The following is an 11,892-nucleotide window of genomic DNA, read 5'->3' on the forward strand; positions in this document are numbered from 1 at the left end:
TGAAAATATCGCAAAAATTAGTAAGCCTGAGATGTAGGGTTTTGGTGAAAAACAAGAGGCTTGTAGTGTTTTGGCTGCTGATAAAGATGCATGTATTGATAGCTGGGGAGAAAGCAGAAGAATGCACTTATCTCTTCTGCATGTCAGTATCCTTACACACAGTAAGCCACATGCACCCTTTCTTTCCTTAAGCAGACGCCGGCTCGCTATTCTTAGTTCCAGCGGAAGTGGATCTGACGTGGGCGATCAGCACCTTCCTTTACCAATGGCTTGTGGAACTCACGTCCTGCACGAGAGTGGATATTTGCCCAACAAAACTCACAGTAATACTGCAGGCAAGTGACATTGGCACAAAAGAAAGGAGCAAATTTCCCACCACAGCGTGCGCCCTGGCATTCATCACACATCTGGTCATCTAGCACATATGGCTTTACCTCCACCTGTAACGACAGAGAAAGGAGGACAAATGTGCGACGTGTGAGGAAGCTTTCCAGGTTTCTTCCTCATGGGTATTTCTTGTCTTTAGTGTAAGAAAACCTGAGGACAAGGTCTGTATTTCTCCTTCATTTCACAGTACCTAATAAAATGCCTTCTGCTCTGGAACCACTTAATGTAAAACTGTTGAAACACTTCCTTAAATGCAAAGATTTAAATTACTTGTCTATTTTTTAATCCTAGAAATTATTTTATGAAGCTAATTTACTTACCTTAAAACATGGAAACCAGGACCCCAAGCTTAGGATTTTATAGCACAACACAAACCTATTTTTGATTAATAATAATATGAAACAATTCACTCTTGTATGTATGAAAAAGCATTTATCAAGTCTCCACCTATCTTACTTTCTGTTACATTTTTCTTCCTTTTGTCACTTCAGAGAACCAAATCTGTAATATTTTGTTAACTGGATTCCTAACTATTGAAATAATTAATTATTCAACTTGATGTATAACACAATTCACTTCTGTATCTACCAGACGTAAACTCCTTACTCAGGCATTAGAATAAAAAATAAATAAAATACAATGAATTACAATGTGTAGTGACTGGACTCCCCTGCTGTCAGGGAGTGAGGAACTAAGCATACCTCCCAAGGGTCCAAGAGCCTAAAAAGTAAGTTGAATAAACAATTTTAATCCTCTCCCAAAAGTATCCTGTGTATCTTTGGGTTGTTAGTTCTAAATGGATAGCCCTTGTAAGAAGGCACCTCTTTCTTAAATCACCTGTTCTGCACCTGAGCTGCTATTTCAGAATCAATACTCTACCCTGAATAACTGGTCTTTCACTATCATTTTGGAAACAGGGAGGGATCTTTTCCTCCTGCTTCTGCACGTTAACAACCACGGCTATATACAATGTAAGTAACTTCCTCTGAGACCATCCAGCTCTCTGCAAAAATAGAGGGTTAGACCAGACCAGTGGTGTCAACTTAGGCGGTGCATTACGATTATCTGAGGAGCTTTCCATGGCCCCTTATATCAGAGTCTGGGGGTAGGGGAGCAGAGACAAGCATCAAGAGTTTTGAAAGCTCCCCACGTGATTTCAATATGCAGCCAATGTTGAAAACCACTGGAGGAGTTTTAAAGCTCAAACAAGTTAAAACATTTTATGTATGTCTGAATTAAAAGCAGAGCCCCTCTTCTTAGATACTTTTCTTGGGCAACATTTTAAGCAACAATACACACACAAAAGCCACTCTGTATTTATGGACTGAACCTGCTGGTGAACTGTTGTTATTAATTGCCATCAAGTCAATTCTGACTCATGGAGAACCCATGTGTGCAAAGTAGAACTGCTCCACAGGGTTTCCAAGGCTCTGACCTTCCTGAAGCAGATCACACTCCTGTCTCCCAAGATGCCTCTCTTGGGATCAAAGCACCAACCTTTTGGTCAGGGGATGGTTTGTGCTACTCACCTCAGGGATTCCACGCTATACTTTTCTAAACTGGATTGGTTTGGCAATTATACTGGCAATCCCTTCTACAGGCCATAGTCCAGCCCAGTCGACTGGAATTAGTTAATAGTTCCTCTGTCCCCAAAAATATTCTTGTAGTACAAATAGCTTCAGAGAAGAGGCCTGAAGAAACTGCTTCATAGGGAAAGTGAATACCAATTAAAGCTATGTCTGCTAATTTGCATACGAAGAAGTTCATTTACCCCATCTTTTTGGTATACCTCATGGGTATCATACACAATTATTTTAGAATACTCTGTAACTATGGACAACTGGAAACTATTCAGAGAATTTAGTGTGAAACACGTTTGTAAATGAACAATTGAGTTTTGCTGATGTCTTGATTTTAGATAGTATTCAGTCCTATGAATTATTCTTAACAGCTTGGTTTTCACATATTAATAGAAGTCTTTCAAAGTTCTTATTGTGAATAGGCAATACTACTAAAGAGTAAATGTTTTAAAATTCAGGACAATTATTTTAGGGAACAATACATAATGCATTTTTATCTTAGATTTTGCAATAAATAAAAATAGCTAACACTTACACAGTACTTACTATGTTCTAAGTGCTTCTTACATATGCGAATTGACCTAATCCTAAAAATAACTATGAGCTGGTACTGCTATTGTGTTCCATTTTGTATCAGAGGACAGAAGGGCACAGAGAGGGTTAATGTGCCCAAGAGAACTGATTAAAATGTTGGACATGGGATCCAACCCTAGGCAGTAAGGCTCACAAGTGCAAGCTCAGAAAACAAGCTCTGACTCCATGGTTAAAAAACCCAAAACCCACTCCATCAAACTCATTCCAGCTCAACCTTATCAACCGACCAAACATTTGAAATGCCTTTAAAATGACATTTATATTTTTCTACATTTTAACAGACATTCAAGAATTCCACATTTCAAGGATATTTTGATGTAATATTCTAATTCAAAAGCTAAAAGTCTTTAGAAACACAAACACACTGCCTTGTATCCTATTACTAACTTGTTAGGGTAGTAAGCTTTGGATCACATGTTATAAGGGATGCCACAATAGGAAACTTACACGCTTATCAATATCACCATGCTGGAGTTGAACAAACCGGGCACTAATGGCAGCAATATAGCTCTGCTGATTAGAGAAAGCGACTCGTCCAGCACCTTTTGGGTATTTGAGCTCAGGATCTGTATCAATTCCTGCATAACACACTCCGCCATAGAGCCGGTCCATTATCATAGCAAGTTCCACTTCAAAAGGAAAAGAAGTTCGTATCAAATGTGAGAGAACACAGTAAACCAACAAATGTTAAGTATTTTCAAAAGGAAAAGTCAACAGGACAAGTGACAAAGTTGTAGTGACTTCTTGGCCACAGCCAGCTACCCAGAAGGAGCGAGTAGTTGGACTTGTGGGCCCAGGACCATGGTCCCAGGGGATATCAAGTTCACTTGGCATAATATACTACACAAAAATATCGTTCCACATCCTACGTTGGTGTGTAGTAACTGGGATCTTGGCAGTCATCCAGATGCAACGATGGGTCTCACATCATCCAGAGCAAAGAAGAATGAAGAAAACCAAAGATGCATGGAAACAAGTGTTCCAAGGGACTGGTAGAGCATGTGATCCTCAGCCTAGAAGCCCATGAGACCAGAAGAACTAGATGGTGCCCAGCTACTACCATCAACCACTCAGAGCAGGATCGATGCTGGAGATCCTGGATAGAGTGGGAGAACAATGTGGAACAAAATTCAAAATCATAAAAAAAGACCAGGTCTGCTGGTCTGATAGAGCCTGGTGAGGCCCCTGAGACTATGGTCCCTAGCCACCCTCCAGGTATGGAATTAAACTCTCTTGTGGCTTCCAGCCAAACAACAGACAGGCATATGGGGTGAACATTTACATCAAGTAGATACACTCTTTGGAGCGATCAATTATGGGAGAACAGGAGGGCAGTGTTTGCACAGGAAGACAGCTCAGGGGGCAGGAGTGCATGGGAGGGAAGGACACAGGGAAGAAGTAACTACAGGGAGGAAGTGGGAAGAGAGCTATTACATTGCGGGGAATTGCAGTTACTGTCATGAGACAAAATGCTATGAACTGCTGTATGGAAAATGAATTTTCTCTGTAAACTTTTACCCAAATCACAATAAAAATTAATGAAAAAATAAAGAGTATATCAATAGCCTAAGCATAGGTTAATAGTCACTTGGGCCTTGGTATTTAAAGTTCTTTGCACAGGAAGACAGCGTGGAGGGCAGGAGTGTATGAGAAGGAAGGACACAGGGAAGAGGTAACTATGGGGAGAAAATGGAGAGAGAGCTATTACATTGTGGGCAATTGTAGTCAATATCATGAGACAAAATGTGTATGAACTGCTATATGGAAAATGAAATTACTCTGTACACTTTCACCCAAATCACAATAAAAATTAATAATAATAATGATAATAAAAGTCAACAAGTAAGTAACATTTGACCAGGAGGACATGGCAGAAAAGAGGCAGCTGTTAGAGATGACACTGGGATCAAAGAAGTTCCCCTCTGTCCTTTTATTTCTCAACATATAGGAAGACTTGCCACAACCACACTGACCCTCTGACAAGCAATGAACATCCGGCCTGTCTTGTCCCCTAGGACTATAACACAGTTCATGCTCTTTTCTAAGGCCAGCCCTGCCATTCATAAACAGGCAGTCCCTGAATTACCATGGATTCAGAGAACGATGGATTGCACTTATGACTGGCCCATCTTTGTGTGTGGGTGGGGGTGGGGGAGAGTGTATCTTATCATTAGTAACATGTGCTATATAAAATGCTATAGCATGATACTTGCTGATGTTATCATTCTCATGCCAACCCTCAAAAACACATGAAGATTGGGTTTATAAAGATACTGATCACAAAAGGCAATGATAATGAAAACTAAAAACACAAAAACAAGGTATTCAACTTACGTCAGAACCAACTTAGGACAGAATTGTTGGGATGGAACCCCGCAGTAAGTTGGGGAACACCTGTACTAGGATCCTGTCTGCTCTCACTATAGAAAGACCCCACTTCAGCAAATATCCCCTCTTCCCGCACCATCTGTTTTCTCTGTATACTGGATCGTTCTCATTAGAATATCAGTATACTATTTTTTGCCTCATCTTTAAAAAAACAAAAGGAACTCAGTGGCACAGTGGTTAAAGCATTTATCTGCAAATAAAAAGGTTGGCAGTTTGAATCCAGCCACTTACTCCACAGGGAAAAGTTGAGGCAATCCGCTCCAGTAAAGATTTACAGGCTTGGAAATCCTGTGGGGTAGTTCTACTCTTTCATGAAGGGTTGCTAGGAGTCACAATTGACTCAAATGCAGTCAGCTTGCATTTTTTTTTTTTAAATTTTTGGTTAAAAAACAAACAAAACAATAAACTCTCTCCCTTATCTGCCACTGCTTCATTTTATATCCAAATCACTCAAACTTTCCTGTACTCCCCAATTGCTCTCCTCCTGTTCTCCGTTTGACCCCCTATAAGCACACTCTCACCACCAGCCTCACTCCACTTTAATTCTCTTGTCATGTTCACCTTCTCTACTGCCAAGTCCAAAGGTCAATTTGCCCATAAACAACATTTAACATGGTGAAATGTTTGAATGATTTCTCCATCGGGCTTCTAGTATACAATATTCTCCTAATTCTCTGTCCACCTTACTGCTAATTCATGGCTGGCTAATTTCTCCCCAACTTCTTGAGCTTTTAATGTGGGAGTGCCTTAAATATCAGTCCTTGTGCCTCTAGCTACACTCATGGTTTTAGTGATGTCATCCTGGGTCATAGGAGCTCTGGTGGCATAGTACCTAAGGCACTTGACTACTAACCAGAAGACTGGCTGTTCACACCCACCAGCCACTCCTTGGAAGGAAGGCTGGGCGATCTACTTCCGTAGTGATACTCCCTTGGAAATCCAAGAAGGGGTCGCTATGAGTCAGGTCCAACTTGAGGGCACATAACAACAATAACAAAAGCTTTAAACATCAAGTCTGTGAATCAAACCCACCATGGCTCTGTTTGAGAAAAGACCTGGTGATCTACTCTCATGAAGGTTATAATCTTGGAAACCCTATGAGACAGTTCTACTCTATCCTACAGGCTGCTTCTGAGTCAGCATTGACTTGACAGCACTGAACAACTACAACAAATATGCTTTCAGCTCCTAAATCCTCTCTACCCTGAGCCACTCCCCTAGGCTCCCCACTTACATATGCAATTGTGTACTGGGCAACTGCTAGTGAGAGTTAACAGACACTGCAACACGCAGTATATTCAAGATGGACCTTTAGATACTCTTTAACTCATCAAACCTCCTCCAAGAAGTTTCTGCCCACTCAGTTAGTGGACATTAAGAAGGATGAATTTGCCAAGTCCAGACCTTTGGCTTGATCTTGATAGTTCTTTTCCTCCCACTGCATATTCAATCCTACAAACTTCACTTTCAAGCTCTATCTAGAATCTAATCTCTCTACCACCATCACTAACATCCTGATGTAAGCTATCATTATGTCTTATATGGACCATGGCAATAGCCTCATCTCTCTGCTTTTGATTCCTCAACTCCTTTAACATTTTATTCTCAAACAGCAGCTAAAGTGATTATTTAAAAAAGTCTACCAAATGTCAACAGCTTAACTAAAATTTTTATTTCAGGGCTTTGAATGGTACCCAAAACTTGTATTCAAAACCAAATTCACTCCTTTCCTCATATGTGTATAATTATAATCCTATAGGGAATTTTCTTGATCATTGGTTCATGATTATTGATAAACAGAAGTTTATCACTCACTCAACTAAGCTACTACTTTTGTTTATGGTTAAAATAGCAAAAGATAAAAAAAAAATTCTTTATCCTAAAAAGTTCCACTTAAGAAGTCAGAAGTATTTAAGTAGGTTCTCATGGAGTCTACATGAAGAATCAATACTACTACGAGCGCTTCCATCCTCCCCTTATTGGAGAGTGTGAAGAAAGGTTCTCAGAATCCGTCTCAGGATTCTGGAGTCAGCAAACACTGGAGTCTGAGGCTTCTGCCACTCCTCCACTCAATAAATGCCAGGAACAAAGCAGGTCTTCACTGAATTAAACCAAAAAGTAAACCAAACTCACTACTGTCGAGTAGGATTGACTCATAGCAACCCCTCCTTGGGTTTCTGAGGCAGTATCTGTACGGAAGTAGAGTGCCCAATTTTCCTTCCAAGGAGTGGCTGGTGCGTTTGAACCTCCAGCCTTCTGGTTGGCAGTCAAATGCCTTAGACATTATGCCACCAAAGCTTCCTTACTGAATTAAGAAAATCATATTTAAATATTTTTTTTTAGAAAATAAAATTTAATATTCTACTTACCAGCCCGTAACGGCCTAGGAACACCTCCAACAAAAATTGTTTTTCGGGGATCCAAAGGCTGAGAACCATCCATCACAAAATCACTGTCACTTAAATTCCAAGGACGGATCTGAACCTACGAAGAAAGTTACATTATCACACTGGGTCTTATTGCATTGATAGCTTATGCTGTCTTTTGCCAGCATACAGTGGTCCTCTTATTATTCAAAATTTTAGATAGGTGAATTTAGAAGCAAATCATTATTTTAAATACAGGTACTAAACATAACATGAATATTTCAAAACCTGAACTCTAAACATGGTGGTTTGATTATTTCTATATCATTAACAATCATTTTAAAACCAGTTCCAGAAAACTTGTGCCTGTAGCCTGAAGTGCAGGTGGTATTACTTACTGGCTTGTCCTTGATGGTGGGGCTGGAGACACACAGATAGAGCTTTCCATCGTCTTCGATACAAGCATCAATCAGCGCCTGAACTGAGCTCTCTTCTTGAAAGAGCAGGAATGCATAGCCTGTGATAACCATTGAAAATGAGGCAACATGTCAAGGGAAGGGATTTTACTCTAAATTTTAGTAATGTTTAGAAAATACATGCTTCTGAAAAAAGAAAAAAAACAAACCAACCACTATTAGATAGGACTAGAATCAATATCCCTTCCACAGGAGCACACAATACTCCACAGACCATACACAAAAACATCAGCAAAGCAATTAGCTAGTTTATGTAGTGTACTTACTATGTCAATTACTTCATTTGCTTTCACAATAAGCCTATGAGACATTATTCCCATTTTACAAAGAAAAAACTGAAGTACCAAAACGTTCAATTACCAGCTCAAAGTCAGTCACACAGTAAAGAGTTGGCTGGGCTTAATTTCAAACCCAAGTCAGCCCCAAGGTCTCTCATGTTCTTTCTGGTAGTAATACTGTCTTTTTGAAGAATTTGGCAGAATTAACAAGCTGAGCACATTAGGTGCTGAAGTTTTTTATAAATGCCCTCAGGATAATATAAGTTACAGAGCATACTTTGGGACTAGAGACACTTGGAAAGACACAGGAATTTTTATAAACAGAAGGAAAATTCCACAGTACCCTTACGATACTAAGAAACTATTTTAGGTGGATTGTAACAAAATCGGTTCCTTTGGCATAGGTCCGAACTTCCAGATGAAGTCTCAGCTTAGATGAGCAGTGAGATTCAACACTTTGTAGGTGAATTTTTTAAACAGCCTGGAGACCATGTTTGAACTTTGGGTCCAAGCCCTTGCTTAGCCTCCTGTATCCCTAGGAAATGTGTCCTTCCTCCTTTCCTTGGGAAGACACAATTGACAATCTAATAAAAAAATCACACATACAGCAGGCAGAACAGATTTTTTTATAATAAAGCACCCAATGTATACTTCAAGTTTACCATTATGTGATTATTGTCAGCAGTTTATAACTATAAATGACCTAAAATATCCTTTTCCTCATACAATTTCTTTCCAAACAAAATGCACGGCACTGTAATCTACTCCCACTATGAAGAAGCCATCAAGCAAGTCAGCTGTCTGTTCCACTAAACAAAGGGGAGTGTGAGACATGTTTCACTTACAACTCAAAAAGTAGTCTATTGCCAACAATGTTTTAGACCACTTGGTCTGATGTGATGTAGAAGAACTCCATTTTAAATAAAATGCCTGAGAGCATAAATGTGCCATCAAATCAACCTGGATATACAACTTCCAAATATTGAGATCATGCAAGATTTAAAAAAAAAAAAAAAACAAAAAACATATACACCTAGACTTTTTAAAATTATGTGGCAATTAAAAATGCTTGAAAAAAATAAAATACAAAGTTGAGGTTGGTTTTAAATAATGGTTTTCAGGATTTTGATCGAAGCTCAGGATCTGTCACTTTGAGGACTGTCAGTGTGCACCTGACCCAATCCATGGTATTTTCAACAGCCTGACACGCATGCACAATATGGACAGTGTAAGGAAAACCAAAGAAGACCTGACACATTAGAATTGGGGTGCTGGTGAAGAACAGGGAACTGAGCATGGGCTACCAGAACAAATACATCTGTCGGGAAAACTGAGCGTGGGCTACCAGAATGAACACATCTGTCGGGAAAAATCACAGCTGAATGCTCCTCAGAAGACAAGATGGCAAGACTTCATCTCATGCACATGTCCTTTGGTCACGCTATCAGGTGGGACCTAATGTTCATCTCATGTACATGTCCTTTGGTCACGCTATCAGGTAGGACCTAATGTTTGAAAAAGTAGAGGGCAAAGAAAACAGAACAAAAAAACCCTCAACAAAATGGACAGAATAGCTGCAACTATGCTTAAACATAGCATTGGTTATAAGGATAGTGCAGGACAGAGCAGTGTTCATGTTGTTGTACTTCACAGCACCTAAAGCAACTACAAGGATCTGAAAGTTATAACCATTTTGTAATAATAAAGAGGATGTAAGATCATTTTACTAAAACCTACTACCTTACATGGTGATACTGCCTTGGAAACCCAAGGAGGGGTTGGTATGAGTTGGATCCGACTTGGCGGCAGTGCGTTGTGTTTGTTGTTAAAGTTCAATGTTTTTAAAGCTGCTTAATTCATTTCGTTATTACTAGGAGAGAAATGTTCACATTATAACAATTAAGCTGCATGGGAGGTAAATTATGACCTATTTAAGTGGCATCTTAGAAGAAAAGGCCTGGCTATCTGCTTCCATCCAGATTAAGGTCAAGAAAACTCTATACCCTTTAGAGAAGTTCTACTCTGTAACACATTAGGATCACTAGGAGTTGGAATTGATTTGATGGCAACTAGCTAACAACAACAAGGAAGTCATTACATATTAAAACACTTTTACCAAAAACATACCATGTAGTAATTTCTGCAGAAATTATACTAAGCAAACTATAATTACATAGGGTGCTCCTTATTCACGGCAAATAAATAAATAAATAAATATGTTTGCTGCTAGCATTCAAGCTACTGCTTTAATTATAAGGTAGCTTTACCCACAGAATGCTTCTATACCAGTCTTGTCCAAACCATGGGAAATGTGGACTTACAGCTATGATAAAAATTGTTGGAAAAATGAGGTGTTATAACAATGGTCTTTGGCAACAACTACAATTAACTATAATTGTACGAAAACAAAAAAAAAAAACCTACCATGATTTGCCAATGCTAATTTTTCCCCCACATTTGATAACATAAACTATAAAAACCACCACCAAAACCCCAATAATGAGGATGATGGTATCAACAGCAGCTGAGATAACAACTACTGCTTCATTTGATGTCTTCCAACCTGTCTTTCTAGACTTGTGTCCACACCCCTTATGAACAAATGGCTCATGCAAAAACATATTAACTCCACCCAAACTAATTCCCTCCAAAAAATATATTTCAGTTCCTGTCTCAAACCCTGTTCAACTTTTTAATCTAAATTTCATAGTACTTTTTAGAGTTCATTCAAAATGCCTCTTCTTCATGAAGCTTTTCCCCCTATGCATCAAGTCAAAATAACTTCTTTATCCTGTAGAATTTATATATAAATTATTAGGGAATTATCTCTTCTTGAATTATTACAGATACAAAGGTGAATAAAAACAATCTTATAGACTATGGGAAGACAAGGATATCAATAAAATAATCGTGTAACTTGTTAAGTTGCAAAGTGGTAATACCTTAACTGTCATGACTGCTGGGGAGAAGATAAACCCAGAGCTGGGGGGCTCCTCAACACGAAGATCTGACCTTATCTGGTAAGTCCTCAATGTCTTCCGTGAGGAACTGATATTTAAGCTGAGATACAAAGAACTGTAGCAGATATGTAGATGAGAGACACAGGGAGAGTCTGTAGCAGACAGAACGCCATAGATGAAAGCCCAATGCAGGAGAGAACAAGGCCAGCTGGAGGGACTGAAGGGGTAAGGAGCGTAGATGAGAAGCTAGAGAGATGAGCCGGTGCTAGATCACGCAGGGCTCTGCCAGCAGTGTGAATGCTCCTATGAGAGAAGCCACTGAAGGGTTTTCAGTAGGAGCACAAGGGACAACACCATTAGCTAAGAATTTCAGAGACATTGCTCTGGTAGTACTGTGGAGAAGAAAAACACAACCAGAAAGGGCCAAAGATGTGGACAAACTAGCTGGACCACTGTCAAGGGTGAGGGATGATGGCAGCTACAACAGGAACATTACAAGCTAACATCCATTTCTATTGAACACTACATGAAATAAACTATACAAGAGCAGACAGTAATACTGAACTATAATACCTTAAAATTCTCAGGTTAACAAGTGAATAGCTCTATCTATATGATGTTAAGTTTCTGTCTAAACCAAAAGGTTTAGAGGACCTCTGAGTCCAGTAAACTCCAAAACTGTGTGTAAAACTTAAGGGTATATATAGAGAGGGTCAAAGCTTTAATTAGATTCTCATAGAGGTGTGGGACCCAGAATCTGCTCAAAAGGTATTCTTTTTTTTTTTAGGATTTGGGTGAAGATTTACAGAGTAAATTCACTTTTCATACAGCAGTTCACATATACTTTGTCTCATGTCATTGAC

At 39.2% G+C, this 11,892-nt stretch overlaps 1 protein-coding gene across 1 annotated transcript in view; it reads right to left on the reverse strand.

Annotated features, from left to right (window-relative positions):
• Nucleotides 1-212: 212 nt before the first annotated feature.
• CPEB2 (cytoplasmic polyadenylation element binding protein 2) overlaps nt 213-11,892 on the reverse strand; it is an 86,624-nt gene continuing 74,944 nt past the window's right edge. The window contains exons 10-13 of the mRNA XM_007950087.2: nt 7,714-7,832; nt 7,319-7,433; nt 3,009-3,190; nt 213-440 (exon numbers count right to left, since the gene is read on the reverse strand). Of these exons, the coding sequence (XP_007948278.1) occupies nt 213-440; nt 3,009-3,190; nt 7,319-7,433; nt 7,714-7,832 (644 nt within the window). The remainder of the gene's footprint in view (nt 441-3,008; nt 3,191-7,318; nt 7,434-7,713; nt 7,833-11,892) is intronic.

Source organism: Orycteropus afer, unplaced genomic scaffold, assembly GCF_000298275.1.
Source record: "Orycteropus afer afer isolate SDZICR_OR568_19922 unplaced genomic scaffold, OryAfe1.0 scaffold00262, whole genome shotgun sequence".
In the NCBI taxonomy this organism is placed as follows: Eukaryota; Metazoa; Chordata; class Mammalia; order Tubulidentata; family Orycteropodidae; genus Orycteropus; species Orycteropus afer.